This window comes from Trichoderma asperellum, chromosome 2 (assembly GCF_020647865.1).
Source record: "Trichoderma asperellum chromosome 2, complete sequence".
Lineage (NCBI taxonomy): Eukaryota > Fungi > Ascomycota > Sordariomycetes > Hypocreales > Hypocreaceae > Trichoderma > Trichoderma asperellum.
This window is the reverse complement of record NC_089416.1, coordinates 358,128-383,885: the sequence shown is the minus strand read 5'-3', so window position 1 is coordinate 383,885 and position 25,758 is coordinate 358,128. Positions and strand designations below refer to the sequence as shown.

Here is a 25,758-nt window from a genome sequence, read left to right as displayed (position 1 = left end):
CGGATTCTCGGCAGAAGATGCCAGGGTACTCCGTATAGTTATATAGTTGTACGCACGGAGTAAGGACCCCAACCCTAGGGGACACAGCGCAATTAGCCAGTATGATTTTAAGCAGCCAATAGTTGCTGTTAGTGGCCTACCAGCCACTGTAAGCGCGTTGTAAACTAGCTGAACTCCAGATTATAGTCGGCATCTTGAGAAAATCAAATAGCCGAGTTATCGAATTGTGACACAAAGTTGAGGCTGTGAGCTACTGGGGAGCGGGATATCGTGACGTTCTTGTGACAGAAGTGGCACACATCTTATACATTGGAGCTGTCATTTCATTTTGTTAACATTCACTTGTAATTAAGAAAGGCTTGATTGCGTTGCTGGACCGATTATCAGCATGAGAGGACTAGAGCGCAGAGCGAGGCCCGTAACGCAGCTGCTCTTACAAACAGCTCGCTACGCATCGACGACATCAGCTCCCCAGATCAAGACGGCCACAGAAGCAGCGTCTTATATGATGGATCAGTTTGCAAACAAAGTCACAAAGCGGAGCCAGTTCATCGATTCAAATCAGCTACAACAACTGGCGGTGATGCTTGGTCGACCAGTCCTTAATGGCCACGACATAAGCAGGATGAACGTTCCCGCAGGCACACCGATTCCTTCAGCACACCATCTTGTCTATTTTACACCAATGGAGCTTGAGAGTCAACTGGGTGCTGACGGAAGTGACCGCACTTTCAATGCGCCCGCCCCGTTCACAAGGAGGATGTGGGCAGGTGGCCATATGAAGTTTGATAAAAGTAACCCCTTGAGGGTTGGAGAGGAAGCAGAAGAGCACACAAAGTTGATCAGTGCGGTTGCGAAGACGAGCAGATCCGCGGGCGAGATGGTACTCGTTGAAGTAGAAAAGAAGATTCATGGATCAAGGGGCCTGGCACTTGTCGACAAAAGGTCGTGGGTTTTTAGGCCAATGTTATCTTCTAATCCTCAGGGGGGCGTAGCGCTTAGAAGAATCGACGGCAATATCCTAGCTCCATCATCTGTCTCTGATGTAATAAATGACAGCAGTGGTGAGTATTCCGACGTCTCTCTCAGGGACGTGCTTATATGATGCTTACTGTGGCTAATTCTTTTGCCACAAGCTTTTCCCATACGCAAGCTGTCTTGGTCTCCAGTTGGCCTTTTTCGATTTTCAGCCCTTACATTTAACGGCCACAAAATCCATTACAACGAAGACTGGACTCGTACCGCAGAGGGCCACCCTGGTATTGTTGTCCACGGGCCCCTGAATGTTATCAATTTGTTGGACTATTGGAGAGATATTCACGGAGAGGGCGCAGGGCCAGATGAGATTATCTACCGGGCAATGTCACCTGTTTATGGAGGAGAGGAATACCGAATTCGGACGGTAGATATAAACGCGACGAATTCTAGTCGAGTGTTTGATGTAGTTGCAGAGAAGGATGGGAATGTTATCATGAAAGCTTCTATAATCAAAAAGATATAAACTGACTAGGCATTCTAGAATTGTGAATGATACTCCCTTTACATTAAGCATCAAAATGGAATTTCTGACTCATGGACATTGTTTAACGGAGCTATGGCACCCCCCTTTTCTTCGTCTTTTACTCCTATTCCACTTGCATGTGCCTCCCTGAATTAAGCTCCCCTATTTCATCATTTGATTCTGCTGCACTCTATATAAATTACCAACCACAGCTATACCTCTATATCAAGTCTCAAAGCTTAGTTGATAGCACCACGTGTGTATGTCAATGAAATGCAGATCGCAAAGTTTCGTATAAATAATTTGGCTGCACTGCGGGTACGGACACTGTGTCCGGCTAAGTAGATTCTAGGCTAGAAAATGTAGCTAACGTCGGCTACTTGCGCCAGGGCCCTTTATTTAGAAGCTATACATCATGTGAAGTAATGGAAGAACTCTTGAATCTCGGACGCATGACATATTCTCATCATTTCCTTCAGATAATTGATTACTTCTAAAAGGAATTTTTGTACTCTGCTGCTTCTTTACATAAAGGGCTGCCCCCATGATATTTTCCCTTGCCTGGGCAACCCGTGCGGGGGTGCTGACTCGATCAACGCCAAAGGTCTGGTATCATATATACAACTGCCTGCGTTCTTGCAGGATTCAATCAGATAAACTAATTCTTGACGTGGCACATACTAATGATTCTTAGTCTTCATCTAAAATACAACTGAGACGGCTCACTTTGCATAGTTCTCAAACGCAAGACTTGCTCAGAGCAGTGCGTCAACTTCGTCTAGGTCTATCAATCAACGCTAACATGAAATCCCTAGTCTGGAGTTCTGGTCCCTCGTGGAGTAGTGGCGCGTACGCCCCTTGAAGCTCGAGATGCTGTAAAGAGTTTAGGGGGAAGCTGTATTTTACAAGCACAAGTTCTATGGGGACACAAAGACAGCCTCTCCTTTGAGGATGGGCTAAGAGGGGGAAGCCAGAAAGTTCATGATCCCGAGCAAGGAATGAGTATGGCCGGTAGAATGCTTAACCGTCGAGTGGTTTCTGATGGCATCAGTCACCAATCTATCACCGTTAATCATATTTTGGTATCTGAAGTCATGGCACATCAAGAGCTATGGCATTTAACAATGACCATTGACCGAGAAAACTACTGTCCTGCAATCATCATTTCCAAGCAAGACGACAATACTGACACCGAGGAAATTTTGATTCAAAAGGATTCCCAGAAGAGCTCCACCTTCACGTTTGGTTTCTCTCAAGGTATAACCAGAGATTTAGTTATTCAAATATCCGAGTTTCTGGGTGTTGCAGGTGATCAAGTGACAAACCTAGATGACATGTTGACGAACATGTATGGCATCTTTCGGGAAAAAGATGCGACGCTATTGGAAATAGCCCCTCTTGCAAGACTAGAAAATGGGTTATTTGCATCCCTTGATGCCAGTCTTGTCATAGACGATGATGCAGCAAAGCGACAGCCTGATATTTTCCTCCTGCGTGACACGAGTCAGGAGGTGGAAGATGAAGTGAATGCCGAAAAGCACAACTTGGTATATATTAAAATGAATGGCAACATTGGAAACATTGTGAATGGAGCAGGACTCGCGATGGCGACAAACGATGCTATTGGGCTTCATGGGGGCACCAGTGCTAATTTCTTAGATGCTGGGGGCCAAGCAACTAAGGAGACAATGATACAAGCGTTTGGCATCGTTATGGGAGACGAGCGGGTAAGAGCCATGCTAATTAACATATACGGAGGTGAGGAGAAGAGGATCCGGCTGAGGGCCCCGATAGTCCATGTTACCAGGGCTGAGCTGACACTGTGAAGGCATCACTAGGTGTGACATGATTGCCGAATCTATCATTGGAGCCGCGCAGGAGATGACCGTGTCGGTTCCACTTGTCGTCCGGCTCCAGGGAACTAACTCGGCAGAGGGATTGAAGCTGGTGAGTGCACTTGTACCAGCAGATTGGTCCAGGCTGAGATGGCCCCCCTTGTTTCACACCGCACTTTTGTGACAAATGACCACTGCTAACTCGTGGCGCATAATGACAGCTCGCGGATGCTAGACTGGGCCTCCATGTCGAGTCTGATTTTGGGCGCGCAGCCCGGCGAGCTGTTGAGCTGGCTCGTGTATAGCGATTCGCTGGTGGCTCACCGAGGGATGATACGGGCTTAGCAGTAAAGCTGTCAGTGCGAGGTATGGAATATAGCCGGCGAAATAGCGCAATTTACCAGGTTCATACCGCACTGAGCACTTCATGCTTCGTGTAATAGCGTCGCTGAAACTCCCCACCGTCGCACCGGATCGGCCGAAGCTGAGATGGTATTCCCGAAAGCAGGCTTATACATAGTAGTGTGCAGTACTATCCCGACTCGCGGTAGCCTCCCTTTTAGCGGTTGTTCTTCGGACGCCATCAACATCCAATTTCTAGATCCATTTTCACCATGGCATCCTAAATAGTAACGTGTATGAGAGGGGTGAAAAAAGGGTGCTGCTGACTGGCTCCAATGCCCCGCCGCTGAGGCCCTCGGGCAAAGACCATGGACTGACTCTGAACACGTTTGTTATCGCTGGCACAAGATAGTTCTTTTTGGTATATTAGTACGGAGGCTACTTTCTCGTCTGAGGACCATTTCTTCCCCTCCTTTGCAACTCTACCACGTCCGATTAGTCACCCTCATCATCACATCGCCATGGCCAGTAAAGAAAAGGATCCGGCTGCGATTGAGCACGCCAAGTCTCTCACCAACATCCCGTGGTGTGAGGATTACGAGAAAATGATATCAGGAATGCTGTAAATAATTTCTTAACCCTCTCGCCGTCGCCCAATGACTCTATATCTGATGTCTAACTTCTGACCAACTTGATCTGCATTTCAGTTACAATTCTCAGGCCCCGGAGCTAGTTGAGGGGAGATTTCGGGCTCGAAAGCTTATCCACAGATACAACTCTTATTTCCCCGACGACGCCACGAATGACTCTCTGGTTGCCGAAAGAGAGAAGATTTTGAATGAAGCACTCGGCAAAATCGGATCAAACCCGTTCATTGAGACGCCATTCAACATAGATTACGGGTGCAACACCTCCATCGGAGACAACTTCTACGCCAACTTCAAGTACGTCAACCGCATGGTGAGCAAGCGTCGTTTCGCTGGTAGAGGCTGACAAAAAGTGTCTTTACGAATTCAGCCTTGTTATTCTCGATTGCGGCATGGTCACGATCGGCAACCGCGTCCTATTCGGTCCCTTCGTTTCAATATTCGGCGCCACACACGAGACTGATGTGCAGTCGCGTCGCAACGGAATCGAGTATGGCGGCAGTGTCACTATTGGAGACGATTGCTGGATAGGCGGCAATACCACCATTATGCCAGGCGTGACGATTGGAAAGGGGTGCACGATAGGCGCAGGAAGCATTGTCACAAAGTCGATTCCTGACTTTTCTGTTGCCGTTGGCTCACCAGCGAAGGTGATTAAGAAGGTCAACCCTGTTCCAGATCTATGATGGCACATGGGCTTCTAGGAAGAAAAACTTGCATTTATAGAGACGACTTTAATGAGACAACGACTATTTCATCTCCAAATTATCTCAATCAACTATTTGGATCTACCGAAGATTCCACTTAACAAACGCATAATTCCTTGGCGCTTGATATATATACATGTATTCGACGACAGATATTCCAAGTGGCAGAATACTGCAAGAAGCCGACATACACGACCGATACAGACTGACTCTATACTTGTGCAGCATTTAAGATAATATTGAGGCGCCTATTCATCAGCGAGTTTTTTGTCAATAAAATCATTGCGCAAATGGCCCACAAAGAGAGTGTTGAGCTGCGCCAGTTCAGGAGACGCTGTTGCCGCAAGAAATGCTCGACTGTGGACTTCATATTAGCGAATACGGAAAATAGACGCATAGATGATGATTGAACGCATCTCCTTGTAGCTATATTATTTAACGCATCAAAGAATTAGACCTTGGCATATAACACTATAGTATATCTATCTCTATCGGTAGGCTACCCCTGATTGTGAGACTGCCGTCAAGATTGATATTCACGAGTATTTTTGATGCGTCAGCTGCGAAACGACCAAGCAAGAATTAAACGGGGCATAATTTTGACCAAGCAATTATATCGCGAATCCAGTCTTGAGATATCTCCGCATCCCCCTTTTCAAGGCGCTGAGACCACTGCCATACCGAGGACAGACAGCTTGCTCCGAGTAGCTCCAATATCCAGGCCGTATTGAAGGCCCAGGAGCTCAAAAGTGCTGGGTGTTTTTAATCTCAGGAGTGTTGCCAATATGACTCTATTCATTAAGTGATGACGGACAGATTCTTATATTGTAAGCAATATTCTCTATGCAGCTCTTTCCCATGTTTACCTCAAGCTAAGCATTGCGGTATTTCAAAGACTAAAGAGTGTGCTCATTTTGCAAAATCTTATACTATTGCAAATTCTGCACAATGCTAAGCTGTCAGCACCCAGACAAGGAATTGCATGGACTAGCTAGCATCCTATACATCTACAACCTACGCTCCATTTTGTACGCCGTTGCTTATGTTTTGGGTTCCTGGTGTTTCATAAATTCCCAACTCGCTCGCTTTAATTTGCAGCGCCAGTAGTTGTGAGAATCCTCGGCCTAAAGCGAGATTGCCACCCATGAACCAAAAGTTGGGATGTCCACTATATCTCCAAATCTATAAGAGGGCAAGTTAGATCAAATGCGTCTTCATCACAGGCTGTTAAGGTCTTACCGAATCCATTTCACCTTCTTCATCGACACCCCAACCATTTCCTAGTCGTGAGGCAACTTTGTCTCCGAAAAGACTCTTTGCCGTGCTGCGCATTGTCTGATAACCTGTCGCTAGAACCACTATTTCGGCCTTCAACTCAGATCCGTCTGCAAGAAGGAGTCCATCTGGCGTGAATGATTTGATCCCCCCTGGATTCGACTTCACTTTGACCTTTCCATCTATGATAAGCTGGCTGCATCCGACGTCGATGTAATAGCCGCCTCCAAGAGTAAGGTATTTACGGAAGAGACCGCCACCACCTTCTCCGTAATCAAGCTGGAATCCAGCCTTGGCTAGCCCCTCTTGGGTTTCTTTTTCGACGTTTCTGATAGCCTGTGTGAGGAGAGTGGAAAAAGCAAATGAAATGGGAATTGGCATGCTTTGGGCCATGACATCACATTCATCAGTTGGTGGCCCGCCTTCTTCATACGTTCCCTTAAATAGCATGAAGAGACCCTTTTTCGCAGACAAAACATATGTACCGCCGCGTTGAAGCATAGTGACCGATCCGGCGCCAGCTTTGTAGAAATTCTGGCAAATATCGTGAGACGAATTCCCAGCGCCGACGACCACCACGCGTTTGTTTGAGAGATCGGAATGCGCTGAAGCATCTTTATGCTTGCTCGCATGGTAGACAGTACCTTTAAAGTTTTCAATGCCGTCGAAATGCGGAATGAGGGCTTCGCCCGAACTTCCTGTCGCAAGAACAACATGCTTTGGTTTCAGATCACGGACTGAACCATCCGCCCGCTTAACAGTAACTGACCAAGATTTTGTTGCCTCATCAAACGATGAATTTTGGAGCTCAGTGCTGCACCAAACATTTAGCTCCATTAGGCCGGCATATGCTTCCAGCCAATCTGCAAGTTTATCCTTGGGCGTAAAAATCGGCCAATGAGAAGGGAAAGGAATATATGGCATATGGCAGTAGTGGACTGGATCGTGTGTCGAGAGCGTCTACTTATTCGTCAGCAGGTAATTCGAGTACGATGTGAATGTTGTATCATACTTTGTAGCGGTTGCGCCAGGTATCGCCAACGCGGCCCAGCCTCTCAATGATCAACGATGGAATGCCTAGCTGCTGGAGTCTGGCTCCAAGTATAAGCCCAGATTGACCAGCGCCAACGATTAGAACCGTTGGTTCTTCATCCAGAAACTCCTTCTGCCTCTCCCGTCGCTGCTGCCAGTTGTAATCGGATGTATCAACATAGCTTTCAGGGCGCCTTAGTCCAATCTTTTCTTCATGCCCTTTTAGTTCTTTAAGTCTAAAGTGCATCAAGTAGCATTTCCATTCACTTCCATCCTCGCCATCCATCACCAACCGAATCGTACCCTTTCCTCGGCCATGACGTGACTCGAAGTCGAACATGCTCTGAATCCATTGTATACCCGGACATGGAGCCTGGAAGCTAGGCTGGAAAGCACCATTCTCTTGAAGATGAATTCCACTGATGCCAGCATTGTGGTTATTTTGAAAGTAGCAGACAATATTTTCTCGATTTTGGATGCAGCGAAAGTCCCAGCTGAACGATAGCAAATCGCGCATCCAAGCATCTTTGACAAATAACTTTTCCAGCTCATCTCTATTGTTTTTTTGAAGAGCGGTTTCGAAATCTTTTACCCATTGCTCTGCAATGGCCCTAGCCTGCAATGCCGAAACGTCGCCTGGTGGCTGCTTGAAAGTAGATAATGTGACGACGTGGGCCATCTTGCCGGCACAGTAAGTCTTGAACGAGATATTAGTGAAGCAAAATGAATAATTTTTCAGATCTCCGAAAGGAACTTAACAGCCTCAATTTATGGAGATTGAGAAATAGAGGAGTATAATTCACGGTTTTAGATTTTTTATAGCAAAACCGATTTCAGGTGTAATACAACTAAGCGCGCAAATGCCCAGCCAGGCTCCATTCAATGATTAGAACACAGAGGTGGCCTTGTTGTGGATGTGGTGAGGCAACTAATTATAGTGCTGGAAATTATGAGCAACTCGCTTCATTATGTGGCTGAAGAAATCAGGTTAGCTTCCTTAGTCGGACATTATAATGCTGTGAAGATCCCGCGGAGGTGACATTCATGGACACTTTCCGATACCACAAGCATGAGCGTTATACGGATGAGTTGTATGACGTCCACGTGGCCAGGAGGTTAAATCCCTTGCGTCCGATATCGTAGTATTCAATTTATCATAGTTTTCAACTGTAGGCTATTGGCTACGAGATCGTCGTTATGGGTAAAGCCAACGGGATCATACCGCAGCGGCACAGAGTTTCGCGGGGTAGAGGATCTGGACACGCCTGAATCACAAACATGCAGCAGGTTTTCGCTCCTCCGTCCAATTGCCGTTGATGCAACACATGTTTAGAAATCATTCGCTCTCAAAGCTGTGTATGCATAGATCAAAAACATAGCTAAACGTCATTCAGCTTACATGTGCTTCGATTCGTTGTGCTAATGATGAGAACAAACGCGAATCATTCATTCGAAAGGCTCCCCAACATGGCCGACATTATATGATCCGCCGCCATCCATAGTTACGTGTTAATGTATGCCCAGCCCCTATACGTTCTGCTAGACTATAGGATTAAGCTACTGGCTAGTCGAGGTGCTGGATTCCTTGCCGAGGTCTGTTGTAATACCCAGTAATATGTAATGTTACTCTTCCAATATTAGAGCAGCTCCTCCGCATCAAGCCATCTCCACCTCGATTAGCTGGACGGGCCATCACCCCGCACCCGAAATCGGCTGACTTGCATGGCTCAACTGCAGCCCTGAAACCAGCAATATGCTATTTTGATCTTTGCGCACAATATCAAAGGGCCACTTATACTGCTTCATTACTCCGTTGATACGCTGATAATCTTGCAGAGTATCATCAGTTTTACCAACAATAGCAAACTCCATTCGCAGTGAAGTGATTAATTTGTCTTCCTGTTGTACTTGGATTTAAATTGACTGAACACGATGCCATGAACATTTTCATAAGCGTCGGGTAGAAAATGCAAATGGGATTTAGGCTTGAAAGTACTAGTGTTCCGTGGGAAAGTTGTTTGGTCTGAATTTATTGTTTCCTATCCTTTTCCTACCATGGCATCTATCACATGCGTACACCACGCAGACATATCCGAATGCCACCACGATTCCAAATTCGCGCCTCAATTCTCTGCAGGAATCTTTCAGCAGGTTTAGCACAGCAACAAGTTCAAAAATAATAATGTAGTTAAAAGACGTGTTGCGCCATGATGTATCGCATCTCATGTTTTCTAGCTTAATTCGATGAACATGAATAACTCTTCATTCCAACGTACCCCCTAGATTCCCAAGCTAGAAACCAAAGATGCTGTCAATCTGTCCATAACAGTTGATATAACAAAAGATGAGCTCCTAACGGCGGGAAAGTACAGACGCGCGGCCTCGGAACAGAGGAGTTATATCCTCTTCCTCTTGGTCTTCTCTTTCTCTGCTTGCACCTCGGCCGTCCTCTTCTGCGATGATTTTGAGGCTTGAGAATCTGGAAATGACGTCGCTATTTGACGGTGTTTCAGTTCTGAGAGATCCAAAAGGGGGCGGCATCTCCGAAAATGAATTCGAATCATACTTCCTACCTTGCGATGTTTGAGACATGAGCGATCGTATCGCATCTGCCCTAGTCTTTACGATGATCGCGTGTAGGTGGTTTTCTGTTTTGGTCATCGTTTTTTCGTCAAAGACGTCTGGAACACGCCAATGAGGATAAAGATTGTTGTGGGATTCGCGAACCTGAACGCCACTTGGATGTGCCATAAAATAATAATTGCAAAGACGACATGTTGGCTTGCTGCTGCCAATATATCGCCAGCCATTCCAGAATTCAGCGTCGTCAGTGTCTCGCAAATAACCCAGCACATAATCTAGTACAAGAACTTCTGCATGTACCATGTGTGTCTGAGAGGAAGTATTGCATTCTTCCAATATCTTTTCGTCGAGGCCGAGCTGCTGTAGTTCAGCAGCCCGGCTGCGGTATCTTTCCAACAATTCCTCGGCAGACGTCATCCTACCCATTATTTCGTGTGCGTTTGGTCTCTTTTTATTAAGAGGATGTGGAACTGTCGCGGCCGAAGGGATTGCCGTCACATTAACATCATCCCATAATCGGTCCCATATTCTACGGGCGCGAAACATCGTTTCGACAGCGAGATGGTACGAATGCAGACGCCCAAGAAAGTGGCGTAGTTCAAGCCACGGCTTGGAGCTGTTCATCTGGCCTTCTCTTGCTTGTTCTGAAATTGAGTCTCCAAGGTTCAGGCGCTGATTAAGGTGGATGAATAAAAACACCTTCTCGCATGAAGCAAAGACTACATATGTCGGTGTTAGTGATGAGCATGGATATTGATAGTATAAAAAGATAGTTTACATTGTGACTCGTGGAGCTCGTTTTGCTCATGATTCTTTTCGAATTCAAGTAACACTTTTAACTCAGAAAGCTGTTTTCTGAATCTGATTGCGTCTGATGCTATATCGTACGGCTTCCCATGAGGGTTAGTCAAGCGTTACTGGCATTCTGGCGGCTTACCTAACGGCGCCTGAGCATGTCGTCTGTTATAGTCTTCAATACACTCTTCTAAATAATTTACCGCGTTTGTAAGGTAATATTTGATTCGATGTTTGTTGAATCTTAAAACGTGCCACAGAGCTTCTTTGCGCACTGACAAGGCCGTGTTCGCATGCTGCTCCAAAGGCTTTGAAATAATCTTCAGTAGCTGCTTTACAAAGTCTTCAACATCCTTCAATTCCGACTTCTTTCGGTTATTGGCTCCGATGATATAATGGATACCTTCGGGTTCTTCTAGAACAGCGATGCTGGTAACAGTGGCACCATAACTACCGCGCACATTATCGCAGATTTGGGCAAGCCTGTTAATGAAGCTTTTGAAAGTCTGCTCTGCACTATCGGCATTGTCATTCATAGTGTTGGGTTCATGCTGAGTGACTTGAAAGACTGTTGGTCGAATCTTCTTCAAAGCTACCTCTAAGAGGATAGGCTCATAAAAGCGACGAGAGAATTTTGATCGTAAAGGAATCGGCTTTTGGCCATTGGATGTACTATCTTGGGTAAGGACGTCGAGTTAGCACGACGGATAGACTTATTCGGTTTAAATGGCTCATACTGTTGGCAGCAGGTGGCATTTTCGTAACTCTTTGAGTGGGAGGAATATTGTTACTCTTGAGAAAAATTGAGAATTGCTGTGTATAATGAAGGCGCTTCGAGTGTCAAAGAAGGCTCAAGCTGTCTTTTATTGTCATATCTCTTCCTCACAAACCAGTACCCACACTCAGGCGTCTTATATTCCAATGTCGTCATCATGCCTATTGCGCCAACAGCCAGCCCAAAATCCTGCAGAACCATCGCTTGCCATCCAGCTCCTCTTTGGCGTTATGATAGGTGATTTTTGATGCTCTAAGGCGAATCGCCGTGATGGCCGCGTTTGTTGGCCAACAACAAGGCATACTATTCAGTAGAATGTTGCTTGGGATCGTGTTGCAGGACCAATTACTTCATTAGTCTATGCCGTCAGGCTTTTTGGCAGCTATAAACACCCTTTTCGCGCGTACCTGGGCGGCCTACAAGCGGGGCCATCGCGCCAGGCTGCGATGGAACCCACGGAATCGCAAGGATTGAATCGGATCTGATTGGACACATGGATGCGGGTGTGGTTTGTATCTGCGACTAAGGGGGGCCTACAACTCAAAGCTGCTCACCTTGCATAGCCTCTTATGCAAGCGCCTAGCCTTTATCCAGCAGCGTGCAGCGTTACATGTGTTGGTCAGCGTTTGGTCGACGATTTCATCAGGACGTTGTAGAGTTTGTAACATCAATCCAGCATTGTCTTCCGTGAAGATGGGAAGTTGGGCAGACATAAGGCAGCTTCATCATCCTCAGTTAGGACAAGTAAAGATACGAAGTTGGTTACTCTCACGCCGTTGGGAGAATTCCCAGCTGAAACATGCATCTACCTATCAACATATTTTATGCTCACTCGATTCGTAAAAAAGTCTCCACCATCAAATCAAAGAAGAACTCCGCTTTGAAAAGATGTTTACTACTTATGACTGTTGGCCACCCACATCAACGTAGCTAGGATTCGTAGCTCTTATTCCATACGAGCCCAGCAAACAGCTAAAGACTGTTGCACAAACCACGCCCTCTCGGGACACCCTGGGATCGAATAGAACATATTGCGGACTGTCCTTTCCAGTGTAACACAACTTCAGAATACTCTGCTCTTACTATCCTACTCTGTGAGAAACTCTCCCCTCTAGTATTAACTACCCATACCTATGTTTTATGTTTAATACATCCAGTATCTCTATCTAAGCTAACCCGTATGACAATTAATGCACAGCTTATCTTTTCAATTTCCCTCAAGATATTTCATTAGAGACCAGCTGGTATGAAACCGGATTCATATGCCTCGGAGCACCTCCAGCTGAATCCTTATTGCCAAAGAGGTCTATGTATGAATACTCCGTAAACGGCACGCGCCACTTTTCCGCTGCAGCATTGAACTTCCTAGAACAGTATACTACTAGCTTCACACTCTGCTCGGTAACATTTGGAGGGTGGATTACACCAACCCACCAAGACGAGACCAAGTATCTCAGGGTCAAACTCGAGGTGGATCAGGATTTAGCTGAATCCGGTGACGCCAAGAGAGATATCCTGTACTAGAGGGCCAGTGATACGAATCTGGCTGGGTGTCAATGCTTAAACAGGGGATTCGCCATGACTCGAAATGACAATCATGCGTTTAAGCCCGGCGCTCTCGATCCAATGCTAGGAGATGATATAAACAGCGGATGGTGTGGTAGCGTACAGGAACGCATACCTGATCCCACTCTTGATCCAAGCAAGCTGACATTGCTTCCGGAGATCCACTCCCTGAACAAGACTTAGTCTGAGGACGGCCAAGTAATGGGTTCGCAAAGGGAGTCCCCGGCGCGAATGAGTAACGATCGAAACCAAGCAATAGATGACACATATGCTACGAACAACTCTTCTCCAACATCTTTTTCATTTTCTGATTATTCTTCTAATGATTCTAACGACGATATCAACGACGGCGGGAGCCAATCAGGGCCATCAGTCATTCGAGGAGACCAACGGGAATCTCCCTCCTCTTCAGAAGCTAACGAGGAACTGTCATCCGAATCTCTTAATATGGTCAAGCCACATAAGTGCGATAGATGCCCGAGGTCTTTCGAAAAGCGACATCAACTTAAGTACGTTATCTCTCTTCAAACCATAATGTGTTTTCAGTCGTGAACATTTCAACCATCTTCGGAGAGTAGAATTTAGCTAATGCTTGGCTATTCTTTAGTCGCCATATCCGATGGCATGAGAAGCCTGAAAAATGTCCCAAGTGCCCTTACACTGCTCAATATAAAAAAGGCATTACAAGACATGTCTGGGTCCATCACTCAAAATGGGCTGAAAACACGAACTATCCGTCAATCCAAGAAACGTGTAAGATTTGCAAAACCATCCTACAGAGACCCGACTATGTGAAACGTCACATGAAAGAAGTTCACAGGGGCATTAAGAGGCAGAGAGGTCCAAGGGGATAGATTGCTTCCTGAAAGGCTGGGATGAAAGAGTTGTATCTTTTCATTTTATTGTTTTTTTTTCTTCTCTCTTTCTCTCTCTCTTTCTTTTCTATGCACTTTTCTCTACTGTCTTTTTCATGTTCATTCGTCTACTTTCAACATTTGCATTTCTGAAGCCTAGCATTTGTTTTATTTTAAGCATTTCTACTATTTTATCTCTTCACGATTCAAGAAGTTTCTTCATGGTCTCTCCCATAATGCCAGGATGCGGTACAATGATTGCTCCCGCATCTCCAAGTGCTTTTGCCTTGATCTCCGCAGGCACATCCCTGGACGTAAGCACTGCACCTGCATGGCCCATGATTCTTCCATGTGGTGCTGTCCGTCCGGCCACCATCGCCACTATTGGTTTCGGATGATGAGTTGATTTGCGATACTCTCGTATTAAATCTGCTGCTTTAAGTTCTGCTGTTCCACCAATTTCTCCAATGACAATGATACCCTTGGTCTCTTCGTCTTCGAAAAACAACTTGAGGCCATCAGCCAACGTAGTACCTACGACCATATCAGCCAAGACTCTTATGTCATCTCATCCATACCCTCACCTGGAAGCAAGTCCCCTCCCATCCCCAGCACTATGCTTTGACCCAACCCTACCGAAGTTGTCGACCCTACAGCCTCATAGCTCAAAGTCCCAGACTTGGAGACAATACCTATATTACCTTTTTTATACTGCTTGTATGGCATGATGCCAACCCGACACTGTTCTGGAGCAATAATCCCAGGGCAATTTGGCCCCACTAGGCGAGTCTTACTCTGAGTGCGAAGTATCTCATGAACTCGTAGCATGTCATGTACCGGAATATGCTCCGCTACCGAAACGACGAGTGGAACTTCAGCTTCTATAGATTCTATAATTGCTTTCGCAGCAAATTGGGCAGGGACAAAAACGGCACTAACATGAGGCGTGGCAAATCTCATAGCCTACAAAAATTAAGACAACCGGGGCTGGTTCGTAGGAGCTGGACACGCTTACCTCGTCAACAGTATGAAAAACGGGCAAATCCAGATGTGTGCAGCCGCCTTTACCAGGTGAGACACCACCTACGATATTAGTGCCATAGGCAATGGTATCCCTTGCATTTGCTGTTGCCTAAAAACATCGTCTCCCAATCAGCACGCCACTTTATAGAATCATGGAAGTTCTGTAATCCCCACTGCTTTTCCTGTAAAACCTGTCTTATGTGAGTTGATGCGTATGAAGTTGGAGTGTCTTTGATGTTACCTTGATATATTACTTTTGTGTTTTTGTCTATGCGCAAATTGCGTATCGTACCATCATATTCGCGTGAACGTTGTGCAGCTGAGGTTGACAAATGCCGCCGCCAAAATGAGGGGGAGCAACGAAACACTTTAAATGCCGAGATGCTCATCGTATATGTTGAGTACTCTACATGCAGTTTGCTACTTGTCGGATGTGCTCTATGTATTATTGATGAGCACTATCTCATTTATTACCTATAAACATTCGACACAAGTCGGCTATGTGACTGCTAGATATTAGGTACATGTAGCCGAAATGATTGTGGTTTATTGATGACATAGCTAGTCCCGTTTTTTTTTAAACCTGGTAGCAGGCTATAAGCAGCTTCGTCTACGGCGCTTATTCTTCCGTCAACGCTATATTATAAAGTGATTATCCCCAAATATACGAGTGAGTAACGAACAACTACGCATGTGGTTACAATTCGCGAAACAGTCCCAGAGGAGTCGTGCGTTCGAAAGGTGAAGGCACCATGGTGGCGCAGAGAAAATTGTTGGGCACTCTGAAGCTCTGACTGTCCAAGTAGATAGCCAATGTAATTAACGGTATGGAATAGGAAGGACAAGAGAAACAATTCCGAAGACAGCAAGAAGTCTTGGAGCTACCGCTTCGCACTATCAAAGCACATCTGGCAGCGATCTCGATTATCACGGCCATGTTCCCAGTTTCAACTGTAGTAGCGGCAACGGCGCCGCGAGCTAATCTTTGTCGGCTTTGCTGCAGCGAATAGATGTGCGGTGTGCTGTAGATTGCAGCCACCACGTCATCGGACTGGGGCGAGAGAGAGTTTACCATGCGCTGCCAACCGCTGTCTCGACGGATGGCCTGCTGGGTCCGACTATGCCTTGGCCGATAAATCTAGTATTGAAGTAGAGCCACCGTAGGTTTTCTGTGCGATTCTTGCAGCTGCATGCGAGGCACGAGCGTTGAGAAATACTACCGTAGTCTGCATGTGAATAGTAAAAGGCCGGCTGAAGGCTGTGCTACCTGCCTGTCTTGGAGAGCGGCAAGATTTCGGAACAGTTCGGAACAGTATGGTTTTGGCTGTGAACTCGTATTGCTCGAGACCAACAAGCAAGGGAGCACAGCGGCTCTCTTGGCTGCTTAGACGACTCGATATACACGGGTTCTATGCGTGTAATTTACACGAGTGTCTTATATCATCGTAGCCCTGACATGATCGAGCAGATATAGACCATTCAGTGCTTGGGGTGGAGAGCTCAACTACGTAAGCTGGAATGAGTATCTGAATATTGCAGACCGCCCACTGCCGTTGTATCAGCTTCTAGTGAGCGGGTTACGCAGAGTGTGCTACAAAATCAAGGCTCAAGCATGTCCATGCCCGCTTCAGCTAGTGTCTCCATCATGATAGTCGCTTCCATAGGACCAGAGATGGATTTTCTTTAGTGTATGGAATGAGTCCTTTGTCGTCCGTCTCTAACCAACGCTCACATAAGTGCGATATTGGCTGACCAGGCTGGACTGCATTGCCCCCAGGCGTTCGCAAAGCCACGCTGTGGCTTGTTGCTCCCACACGCTAGACATCGTCTCACCACCCTCGGAGCCTGGCCTCGTGCCCATAGCGTCATGCCGAATGCGTCCTCGTGCTCTTGAAGCCAGCAGGCTGCAGTGGCTATGGACAGCAATAGCATCAGTATGAGCTGAACTGCCCATGAACAATGGCCTGGGAGGCCTTCTTCTTCTTCTTCTTCTGCCTTGCTCTTTGATTTTATATATGTCATGACAACTCTAGACGCGCAACCCCCTCCACCGGCACATTGTTCGCTACTCTACCTCGTATCCCGCCGTGAAATGCCATTGCCGAAACAATGCCCTTCCGATCGAGCTCCGTCAAGGCCATGGGCTCCAGCCTCTTCTCCCGAAACCGTCGCGATGATGCACAGAAAGATTTAACAAAGCAGCCGGGCGACTCAAGGCGTCGCCGGTCGTCTCTTTCGGCGGCTGATCGGCGGACGTCGGTGTCGAACGACTTCAGGCCGCACACCGAGATTCAGAGGCCGACGATGCCGCCTCCACCAGCTTCCTCTGGGAGAGTGCGAAGCCCGCCACGAAGAGACTCTGTATCCCGCAGGTCTGTGTCACCCCGCTCTCGCCAGAAGATGGCTGGCGGAGATGGTTACTACAATCGCCAGTCGCGATCGCCTCCGAGGCGCCGATATTCCTCCTCGGAAATTCCTCGACCGCATGAAATGACGCCCCAATCGCCAGTACCTTCACGATCTCGAATAGGCGACAGCCACGAAAGGCGTGATCGACCTGGGCATGGGAGTGCAGCAGCCGCTGAAGCTCCTCCAGCCTCGCCGCAACTGGCACCGCATAAACCCGGATGGAGCACTACATCGAGAGAGGCTAGGCAGGAAGCCCGGCGATATCCGCCTTCAGCTTCATCTAATAATAGGCCACAGCCTGCTATACGGGGCACTTCTCCCTATCAGAGGCCTGCTGCAGGCACCGAAAGGGCAGGCACTGAAAGACATCGCTCGGCCTCCGTAGATGGGTATGACAGGAAAACACAACAGGCGCCTGTTCAACTGCCAACTTCGCCCTCACGCCGTCCGAAGCATGAGCGTAGAGGCTCAGATAGCTTCTTCAGCAAATTCCCCAAAACATTTGCAACCTATGCAGGAATTCGTGCACTCTCCGAGCACGCTGACAAGGCCAAAGAATGGGTTGAGTGGCTCAACAACGTAAATGACGCCCCAGATGAGATCCGCGCGCTCTCTGCGAGGATCACCACCGCGCGTGATACTATCCAGCAAATGAAGGACTGCTTGAAAGCAAGGCCCGACCTTATTGAGGATGAAACTGGACAGGCTATAAAGTCTCAAATTGAGGACACTATTGACAGCACAAGCGAGACATTAAAGAAGATGACGAAACTGCTGGCGAGTTTTTCGGGGGCTGCTAGAGAGGATAACAACAACACGGCTCTTGGCCGCCTGGAAGGCTTCTGGCATTCATACAACTACAAAAACGAAGGCGAAGAGCAGATTAAGTCTGCAGACGCTGAGTTGCAGCAGCAGCTATTGCAACTGGGCACTCTGATGTCTAATATCTATGCGTTGGTCTCATTTTCTCTATCCGCTAGCCATGTCATGCTAACAAGGGCAACAGTCGTGCTCTAATGAAACCCCCACCATCATCAGGATTCAATACACCAAATACACCGACACCACCTCTATCTACTTCTAAAGTAAATACAGCACCAGAAACCTCAAGACCGATGCCGCGGCCAGCAGCGTCAATACCTAATCGACCGCCTCCATCACCACAATTGTCTCCTAAATCTCAAGGGCAATTTGAGTCTATAGGGAATTATCCAAAAGTCGCCACAAACCCACCTACTCCCCCTCACTCAGAACCATCAGTCGAGCAGCCTCCGTCTCACGACCCGTCTCACGATTCCAACAATGAAAATGCAGCAAAACTTGATCCGCAGAACACGGTTCCGAACCCCGGAGACATCTTGCTGGATGCTGCGTGGGAAGGCGATGTCAAAACCGTAGCCAACTGTATTCGTCAAGCACCGCCTACTTCATGTGATATGCACGGTCTAACACCACTACATCTTGCGGTCGAGCGTGATCATATGGCTGTCGCCATGTTTCTTCTTGACCATGGTGCCGATGTACACGCTCGTGCTGACGGTGGCTGCATGCCCCTTCACCTAGCTGCGCGCTACGCATCTGCCGCCACGGTAGAGATGCTAATCGATCGTGGCAAGGCCGACCCTAACGCTCAGACGACAGATGGGAGAACTGCGCTGCATTATGCTGCTAGGTCAGCCGAAGATGGAGATACGGAACGACGAGAAGTGCTTCGCGCATTGCGGGATTTGGGCGCTAACCCCATACTTCGGAACCGAAGAGGAGAATTGCCCAGAGATGTAGCTCAGAAGAGAGATTACTGGGATGCAGCTGCAACTCTGAGACGAGCTGAACAGAAATGGGAGCAACAACATCAGCAACAGCAGCAGCAATATCAGCAACAGCAATATCAGCAGCAGCAATATCAGCAACAGCAATATCAGCAGCAACAGCGACGGGATCAACAACCAGAACAGTTACAACAGCGACAACCAAAGAACCAATTGAAAGAAGCCAACGTAAGGGAGAGAAATGCGAAAAAAGAAGGCAGCTGGCTGCAAAGATACAGACTAAGGAAATAACGAATTACGAAGACTTGATGAAACCTTCACGAAGATTTATGCATGTGTTTATTAGCGATAGAGGACGCATATACGTGGCTTAGGTATTTACACATGCATACGATTCTCTACATTATATAGTTCACTTATAATTAGTGCTACCTACTGTAACATAAATTAGATTATTATTCGGTTTATCTTTTCTAAATTCTCAAAAGAATCTCCATAATGAGTCGGCGTGTTTTGTGCTTTTGAAACGACTGTAGTAATGGCATGCTGGCCACATGATGAGCAGCAGAGCCAGCCACAGCGCAAAGTAAATAAAGAGGTTGCTAATACCCATATTATTTCCCGGGTTTGTGGGGCTTGCGTGGTCAGTCTCTTGGCCAAATATTTTTATCATCAGCTGCCCTAGAGGGGACATGACGATACATATGTGCGCCACGTAGAAAAATAGCGACGATGTGCCATAGCTCAAAAGGAGAGAGAAACGCTGCGCAATATGCGCAGGGATGGAACTGAAGGCTGCGAGGAGAAAGAGGTTGCCAGCCATGGTGAAGGCCCAGAACGCGACATCTGGAGGATATTTGACTATATAGAAGAAAGATGCTGGCGAGGCAAGATATGGATTCTCTTTCATAGTTTGGTCGTGTTGCGCAGGTGTATGTAAACAGTCCTCAGAAAGGTTTCCGATGCGGAGAAGCCTTGTACCAACGAAAATGATAGAAAAGATGACTCCTATGGCGACATGGCCCATAACAATAGCAGAGGTTGTCCATTTCCGGGCCGAGAGGATGCGGCCATAGAGAAGTCCTAGAATGGCAAAGGAGAGCCACGCCAGAGGAGGAAAATTTGACATGACATGATCGCCCATAACGGGCCAGAACCAAATGCTGAGGAACGGATTCTTTGGTGTGGAGAGGTTGTCTGGTGATTCGGTCTCGATACTGCAGTGGCCATGGTTCTCGGATAACCAGATGTTCCACCATATGGTAATGACACTGAGGATTGCTAGAATACTGTTGTGAATATGCCAAGATAAAGATGAAGCCGTTGTCGCTCGCTCGCTTTCTCTGGCTGTGTGTCTCTGTCCTTGTAAAAGCGGCTGGCTGACTCCTCCTTGTTCGTCATCACTATCATCGTTCCATCTGCCATACACTATCCCAGTGCGCTTGTCAAGCATCAAGAGGCATCTTTCCAGCACATCCGCAAGCCAATTTTCAGTCTCATTCATGGTAAGCCACAACATACCAGCCAGGAAATAGTTCAATCCCAGTGCAAATAGAACCATATTCATAAACCACAGTTGACCCCCTGACCATAAAAATCCCCACAGAACAGTCACAGCCGTGAGTATGAACCCTCTCATGGCATAATAATGTATCATCCGGCCTGCTGACCAACCAAGGCGAGTTCGTGATCGAGAAAGAAATACTACGCCCATGCCGAGAAGAAACATGAATCCAGGGGCGCAAAAATGAGTAAATGTGCGGACGATGTAAGCAGTGGTGAAGTTCCAGCGGCGAACAATAATTCCATCCGTCTCGCCATCGATGTTGGTGCCATGTTGCCAAGTGTTTATACCAAGGGCGAGGTGATCCATGGCCATGATGGCCATGAGAAGACCGCGTTGGAGATCGGGCGCAAGGAGTCGGGTCGTCGGCTTTGCTAAGGAAGGAGATGTTGAGCGTGTTATTGGCGCTTCGACCTGAGAAGATGTATTGGAATTGGATATTGAGTCGTATCGATAGCCATTTGCCCTCAGAGAAGTCGATGAAGTAGAGGAAGCCATGGTGGCGTTGGTGATTGACGGGCTGTCGCCAACCCGAATCTTAATAATGGCAAGTAGCAATATCAGTATTTATTGTATCAACTATTAAGACGTCTACATTCATATCGAGAAGAGAACAAGAGGGAGAGAAACCAAATCTAAATGTAAAAAGAGACGAAAGTCTCAAGGGAAGAGAAAGGAAGCCTGGAATCACAAAGTACCCAAAAGTCCGCACAGACTCCGCCCTCCTCGACAATTGCTCCGACGCTCCATAATCCTGCGTGTCTATCGCGTTGCCCGACTTCCGACATCAACAACTACTGCTAGCACCAGCCCCAATACTACAGTACGATAACTACCCATTAACGGGCCCCTGGGCCAAAACTGGACGGGGGTCATCGAATCCTATGGCCCGCCCCGAGAGTCCGAGACTAAGCAAAAAAGGTGCCCAGGGCCTTTAATAAAGTTCAGTAAGCCGATTATCCGCACAGACTGGGTCATTATGAATCTCTGACTCGTTTTGGCGTCAGCACCATAAAGTGTGGTTCAAAATAGGCTTATCAATCAATTTGGGGATCAGCCAAAGAAAGAGAAGTTCGAGGCTTGCGCAGCTCCGGAGCTCGTTAGGACTGGATCAAACTTGACAACTAGGGGAGGTTGAGGTAATTGCTCCGGCCGTCTCGTACTGTACCCGAAATTGTGCAAACCTAAGACGACTAGCAGATTACTATTCATTTAATGGATTCAATTAGCTAGACCTTTAACCATAACGAACTAACACATGCCACAATAGTTTAAGCTCTTGCAAAACTTCTGCGACAGTTCCCCTATCCGCCCATTGTTCTGCGTCAGCGACTAGACTTCTTACACCCTTGCCAATTGCCTGCACGTCAACTTTGCCATTGTACGCTACCCTTGCTGCCAAAGACGGCATTGTTGGTCCTCGGAAATCATTCGGGCAACTCTCCACCGGCAACTCGAATCCGTGATGGGAAAAGAGTGGAAATCCATATGTTTCGCTGAGGGTTTTCAGGAAGGATCCAGTATCGCCGCGAGTGAAGAACGATGGATCCACAACGAGAGCTTCGACATCTCGCGAGAGAAGAACGTCGCCATGGATCTGCGCCTCGATCAAGTGGTCCAGATTTCGGCTTGGTAGCCTCTTGTAATTGGCTTCTACGAGGGTCGACTTGCTCAATCCTTTGATAAGTTCCAACATTCCCTTTGGCCTCACATTTTCTACACCCAGTGCGGTTTCTCTTGTGAAGCATTCTTCCAGTAATGCTGCCAGTATTGCGTCGAACTCATCAACCGTCCCTACATCTTTTGGAGCCGCTTGCGACCCACCGTATGTAAACGTTGACCGGGACGATACTTCTGGCCGAAGCAAGAAATAGCAGGAGCCAAATCGTGGAGCAGGGCCGTCAGAGTTGCGCACGAGGTCCAGAGCTCCATATTTAGGCCGTAGTGCCGGATTGAAGACATTCTCTGCGGTATCCGTAATGCTGGAGCCATGATATGCACCACGGAAGAGATTGCGCTCCCAGTCATCGCGGGGACCACCGAGCTGTGTTGCTACTAGGCCATTCGAGATGCCGGTCTCAAATTGATTTCTGTACATGCCATCCTCTAGTAGGGCTTCAACAACTGTTTGCCCACTGCGAGACGGGCGATCTGGATGAAAATGCAACGCAATGCGAGCTTGATGAGCAATAGCTTGTCGGACTTCGTTGAGTGTCTCTATTGGCACATTGGACATGCGAAAAATGTGGGATATCGTATCCAATGCATCTGGCCGGAGCGCGACCGCCTGAGCCTTGATGTTGGCGATGGCAGCTGCTTGAAACGGATGCAGCGGCGGTGCAATATTCGCCGACGATGAGGACATATTGAGCAATTACATTCAAGGAAACGAGAGTAACAAAACCTAGGGTACTACTATAATCATTGCAGAGTTGTGATACTCGGTTTATCGTTACCAGCCGGCTGGCCGCGTGAGTCACAAAGGCAACGCTGGCTTCGTTTCTGTAGGATTTGCGAGGTCTCTAAGCTATGAGCCAATTGTGTGGTTGCTAGCTGTTTAGTTCGTCTCTAGTCAGTAGACTATGCTATGACAGGTACTTTTGCCCGAGAGAGGCCGTAAGATGATCCAGGACGCAGCTTAGCTACAGTTGCCGTTCATCAAAAGGCAATTTGGACGAGACTACTCAGCAGCAGGAAGCCCCGCTGGTCTATTCGGATCCTGCAGTCTCGCGAGTTCCAACAATAGACGATATGTATATACAGACATGTCAGCTTCTCGCAGCGCCTTAAAAAACCAATCCCGCCCCCGTTCTGCGATTTCTCTAGCCCGTTGTTGACCAGATTCTGTCGATGTTAAGTAGAAGACAAGTTCTGGTAACTCTTGTAAACTTTGGCTAACGGGAATATAGTGGACCCATGGCACGAGACGGTCGTCGTGCCACTCTCTGAGTAGTGTTTGCTTCAACGGTGCCGATTTTGATGCCAGCAGCTTATAGTAGCGTCCGCTAATGCCGTTTCCGTCGAGATCAAAGACCAGTCGCGATTGAAGGGCTTTGTCTTTATCAGCCCATCTACCAATTTTAAAGGTCTTCGCTTGATCTCTGCAGTATTTTCGGTCGCATTGGAATATTCGTGTAAAAGAGACATCAAACAATCGTCCGTTTAGAAACGAGGATGCAACACGCTGCATTATTCCGCCGATCTGCCGCAAGTAATAATGCTGCTGGCGCTCTGCATTCTGCACCAGTTTTACAAATCTTTGTCTGTGGTAACGTGGCCAATCTGCACTTGAAGCGAATGCGCCGGTTGTGGACCCGGCCCAGTACAGATTATTCTTCTTCTCTTCCCAGCTAATCTCTCTCGTGTCGTCATATGTAAATTCTTCTTCGATATATGCTGGACTGGGGAATAAAATGTCTCCCATTGTCGAAGGCGAACCAGTTGAAAGAGCTGGGACAAGTCCCTCGACCAAAGAAAAAGTTACTGGGCTCATAAATAAGCCATGCATGTTGCGGTACTCTGGGTGCTCACAGAGATCAATGGCAGAAGAGCGGTTGGTGACGAAAGACATATCAAATACCTCTGTGGGACTCTTTATCTCTTCTGCAATGTTCAGCTTCTTTGTAGACGCGCAAAACTTTGTGATTTCATCCCAGATAGGTTGCTGCGACATGTTTCTAACATTAAACGATGGATAGGAATCAGCCTTTCCTACCTCCCATGTGGGCATCAAAATGCGCGGTTCATCAAAATGATTGAAGAGAAATCTAATGTCGGGAAGAACGCCGTTGAAGCCCAGTAGTAGTCTATCAAATTGATATTCAATATGTCTGTCGTATATTCGATCTGAGTGCATGCACCGTGTTTGGGCGTATGCGCCATAGTACATGCAGAACCACATCTCGCTTTTAGGAAAAGAATAAACTTGGTTCATTATTTCAAGTACTTGTTGTCCGCTCAGGTTCCAAAGTGGCAGGATAGCCTGATATATACCGTCAAAGTCATCGATTATAGGCGATTGGCGACTAATTGCGAATTCATACCAAGCTTCAAATCCAGGCGGAGGTTTAACCCCGTATCGATGCTGGTATTCCGTGACAGCTTGCTGATAATTTTTAGACTGCTTTTGAAGAAGATTCTTAAAATAAATATTACTGTTGCGTACTAGAGCTTCAACAGGATGCTCTTGTTCGGGGCCATAGACCTTGGAGGACTGTTGCAAGTCGCGAATCATCCAAAGGTTTAATAAAAATGGTAGAAATGAGATTAAGCCAAATATCCATAATAGCGATTTATATTTCGCTTGCTTTGGTAGCGATGAAATGACTTGAGCAAGCGCTATGGCTGCGGCTAAGATCCAAGTAGCGGCTTCAGCATCAGATGCCTTGTTGGAAAGATTGCTCGTAGATGCAATTGAGAATGTAGTAATAGTGGTGGCTATAACCCAAGATGTACTTTGAGCCTGAATGATGGTTAGCGGCCAGAAAGTTGGATAATGAAAGAGACATACCACTTTGGCTGTGAAGTACCAAGACAAGGCCTTTAGCAGGCCTAAAAGAAGCATATGAATCAGGTTGACTCTAGCAAATCCAGTGAAAATAATAGATAGACACAGCATATAAAAGAGCAAGATAACAATTCGGGGCGAAAGAGGTCGTATGGCGCGTTCAAAGTTGGTAGATGGAAGGCACAAAAACGTTCCACCTTTTGGCAATAGAGCAGCGTATACAATAAACAAAACAGCCGCTAAAATAATAGAGGATAGAGATACCTGAATGCTCCAATCTGAGAAAGTGAATATGGTAAAAAGAGAAATAAGGGAGGTTCCGCAAATTGTGTTCATAAAAAGTAAAAATGGGCCAGCCGGTAATTTGGAAACAGATCCTAACCATCTCTGAGTCGCCAAAAGAAGAGGCGTCAATATTGGCTGTTGAGATTTAGTACATATATTCACCTTAAATTCCATGTATTACTCCTCACCAAAAATTGAATTGCCCCCGTTTCCATCTTAATGAATGAAAATGCGGCAATGCCCGCAGCAAAGATCCATTGCGACGATGAGGGCGATGATGGTGCAGTCG

General features: G+C 47.0%; 12 protein-coding genes across 13 annotated transcripts; 6 read left to right on the top strand and 6 right to left on the bottom strand.

Annotated features, from left to right (window-relative positions):
- Window positions 1–227: 227 nt before the first annotated feature.
- Window positions 228–1,526, top strand: TrAFT101_002436 (uncharacterized protein). The gene is made up of 2 exons (XM_066126607.1): window positions 228–1,064; window positions 1,137–1,526. Exons 1-2 carry the CDS (start codon window positions 389–391, stop codon window positions 1,499–1,501), a joined length of 1,041 nt encoding a protein of 346 aa, XP_065982711.1. The 5' UTR covers window positions 228–388; the 3' UTR covers window positions 1,502–1,526.
- Window positions 1,527–2,517: 991 nt separating this feature from the next.
- Window positions 2,518–3,641, top strand: TrAFT101_002435 (uncharacterized protein; the record flags this gene model as incomplete). The annotated part of the gene is made up of 3 exons (XM_024909467.2): window positions 2,518–3,259; window positions 3,330–3,448; window positions 3,558–3,641. 3 exons carry the CDS (start codon window positions 2,518–2,520, stop codon window positions 3,639–3,641), a joined length of 945 nt encoding a protein of 314 aa, XP_024763547.2.
- Window positions 3,642–4,199: 558 nt separating this feature from the next.
- Window positions 4,200–5,011, top strand: TrAFT101_002434 (uncharacterized protein; the record flags this gene model as incomplete). The annotated part of the gene is made up of 3 exons (XM_066126606.1): window positions 4,200–4,300; window positions 4,386–4,622; window positions 4,696–5,011. 3 exons carry the CDS (start codon window positions 4,200–4,202, stop codon window positions 5,009–5,011), a joined length of 654 nt encoding a protein of 217 aa, XP_065982710.1.
- A 203-nt stretch (window positions 5,012–5,214) lies between these two features.
- TrAFT101_002433 (uncharacterized protein) lies at window positions 5,215–8,372 on the bottom strand. Its single transcript, XM_024899369.2, has 3 exons — window positions 7,320–8,372; window positions 6,272–7,267; window positions 5,215–6,214 (listed from the first exon to the last, which is right to left on the bottom strand). The coding sequence occupies exons 1-3, from the start codon at window positions 8,016–8,018 to the stop codon at window positions 6,047–6,049; spliced, it is 1,863 nt and encodes a 620-aa protein (XP_024763545.1). The 5' UTR covers window positions 8,019–8,372; the 3' UTR covers window positions 5,215–6,046.
- Window positions 8,373–9,294: 922 nt separating this feature from the next.
- Window positions 9,295–11,808, bottom strand: TrAFT101_002432 (uncharacterized protein). 2 transcript variants are annotated; one of them, XM_066126605.1, is made up of 5 exons: window positions 11,455–11,808; window positions 10,860–11,393; window positions 10,701–10,799; window positions 9,913–10,641; window positions 9,295–9,833 (listed from the first exon to the last, which is right to left on the bottom strand). In XM_066126605.1, exons 1-5 carry the CDS (start codon window positions 11,471–11,473, stop codon window positions 9,736–9,738), a joined length of 1,479 nt encoding a protein of 492 aa, XP_065982709.1. In that variant the 5' UTR covers window positions 11,474–11,808; the 3' UTR covers window positions 9,295–9,735. The 2 variants fall into 2 exon arrangements, with proteins under 2 accessions (XP_065982709.1, XP_024763544.1); XM_024907578.2 differs by having other exon boundaries at window positions 9,295–10,641.
- Window positions 11,809–13,070: 1,262 nt separating this feature from the next.
- On the top strand, window positions 13,071–13,241 carry TrAFT101_002431 (uncharacterized protein; the record flags this gene model as incomplete). Its single annotated transcript, XM_066126604.1, has 1 exon — window positions 13,071–13,241. One exon carries the CDS (start codon window positions 13,071–13,073, stop codon window positions 13,239–13,241), a length of 171 nt encoding a protein of 56 aa, XP_065982708.1.
- Window positions 13,242–13,259: 18 nt separating this feature from the next.
- Window positions 13,260–13,912, top strand: TrAFT101_002430 (uncharacterized protein; the record flags this gene model as incomplete). The annotated part of the gene is made up of 2 exons (XM_024904871.2): window positions 13,260–13,567; window positions 13,666–13,912. The coding sequence occupies 2 exons, from the start codon at window positions 13,260–13,262 to the stop codon at window positions 13,910–13,912; spliced, it is 555 nt and encodes a 184-aa protein (XP_024763543.1).
- Window positions 13,913–13,974: 62 nt separating this feature from the next.
- Window positions 13,975–15,433, bottom strand: TrAFT101_002429 (uncharacterized protein). The gene is made up of 5 exons (XM_024902323.2): window positions 15,177–15,433; window positions 15,110–15,126; window positions 14,928–15,044; window positions 14,497–14,875; window positions 13,975–14,446 (listed from the first exon to the last, which is right to left on the bottom strand). Exons 1-5 carry the CDS (start codon window positions 15,322–15,324, stop codon window positions 14,112–14,114), a joined length of 996 nt encoding a protein of 331 aa, XP_024763542.1. The 5' UTR covers window positions 15,325–15,433; the 3' UTR covers window positions 13,975–14,111.
- Window positions 15,434–16,609: 1,176 nt separating this feature from the next.
- TrAFT101_002428 (uncharacterized protein) lies at window positions 16,610–19,575 on the top strand. The gene is made up of 2 exons (XM_024904966.2): window positions 16,610–18,297; window positions 18,351–19,575. The coding sequence occupies exons 1-2, from the start codon at window positions 17,045–17,047 to the stop codon at window positions 19,402–19,404; spliced, it is 2,307 nt and encodes a 768-aa protein (XP_024763541.1). The 5' UTR covers window positions 16,610–17,044; the 3' UTR covers window positions 19,405–19,575.
- Window positions 19,576–19,594: 19 nt separating this feature from the next.
- TrAFT101_002427 (uncharacterized protein) lies at window positions 19,595–21,258 on the bottom strand (the record flags this gene model as incomplete). Its single annotated transcript, XM_024910904.2, has 1 exon — window positions 19,595–21,258. The coding sequence occupies exon 1, from the start codon at window positions 21,173–21,175 to the stop codon at window positions 19,595–19,597; it is 1,581 nt and encodes a 526-aa protein (XP_024763540.1). The 5' UTR covers window positions 21,176–21,258.
- Window positions 21,259–21,914: 656 nt separating this feature from the next.
- On the bottom strand, window positions 21,915–23,042 carry TrAFT101_002426 (uncharacterized protein; the record flags this gene model as incomplete). The annotated part of the gene is made up of 1 exon (XM_024906038.2): window positions 21,915–23,042. One exon carries the CDS (start codon window positions 23,040–23,042, stop codon window positions 21,915–21,917), a length of 1,128 nt encoding a protein of 375 aa, XP_024763539.2.
- Window positions 23,043–23,357: 315 nt separating this feature from the next.
- On the bottom strand, window positions 23,358–25,295 carry TrAFT101_002425 (uncharacterized protein; the record flags this gene model as incomplete). The annotated part of the gene is made up of 2 exons (XM_024906037.2): window positions 23,358–25,139; window positions 25,188–25,295. 2 exons carry the CDS (start codon window positions 25,293–25,295, stop codon window positions 23,358–23,360), a joined length of 1,890 nt encoding a protein of 629 aa, XP_024763538.2.
- Between the last annotated feature and the right edge of the window lie 463 nt (window positions 25,296–25,758).

Bases quoted from the DNA above. Each gene is read 5' to 3' on its own strand.
- TrAFT101_002428 (XM_024904966.2), top strand. From the start codon at position 17,045: ATGCCCTTCCGATCGAGCTCCGTCAAGGCCATGGGCTCCAGCCTCTTC. The intron at 18,298-18,350 runs GTTGGTCTCATT...CAAGGGCAACAG, and splicing joins CTGATGTCTAATATCTATGC to TCGTGCTCTAATGAAACCCC.
- TrAFT101_002432 (XM_024907578.2), bottom strand. The intron at 10,800-10,859 runs GTAAGCCGCCAG...CGTACGATATAG, and splicing joins ACATGCTCAGGCGCCGTTAG to CATCAGACGCAATCAGATTC. The intron at 10,642-10,700 runs GTAAACTATCTT...CGACATATGTAG, and splicing joins CGAGCTCCACGAGTCACAAT to TCTTTGCTTCATGCGAGAAG.
- TrAFT101_002433 (XM_024899369.2), bottom strand. From the start codon at position 8,018: ATGGCCCACGTCGTCACATTATCTACTTTCAAGCAGCCACCAGGCGAC. The intron at 7,268-7,319 runs GTATGATACAAC...ACGAATAAGTAG, and splicing joins CCTGGCGCAACCGCTACAAA to ACGCTCTCGACACACGATCC. The intron at 6,215-6,271 runs GTAAGACCTTAA...GCCCTCTTATAG, and splicing joins AAGAAGGTGAAATGGATTCG to ATTTGGAGATATAGTGGACA.
- TrAFT101_002429 (XM_024902323.2), bottom strand. From the start codon at position 15,324: ATGAGCATCTCGGCATTTAAAGTGTTTCGTTGCTCCCCCTCATTTTGG. The intron at 14,876-14,927 runs GTAAGCGTGTCC...TAATTTTTGTAG, and splicing joins TTTTTCATACTGTTGACGAG to GCTATGAGATTTGCCACGCC. The intron at 14,447-14,496 runs GTGAGGGTATGG...ATATGGTCGTAG, and splicing joins GGGAGGGGACTTGCTTCCAG to GTACTACGTTGGCTGATGGC.
- TrAFT101_002436 (XM_066126607.1), top strand. From the start codon at position 389: ATGAGAGGACTAGAGCGCAGAGCGAGGCCCGTAACGCAGCTGCTCTTA. The intron at 1,065-1,136 runs GTGAGTATTCCG...TTTTGCCACAAG, and splicing joins TGTAATAAATGACAGCAGTG to CTTTTCCCATACGCAAGCTG.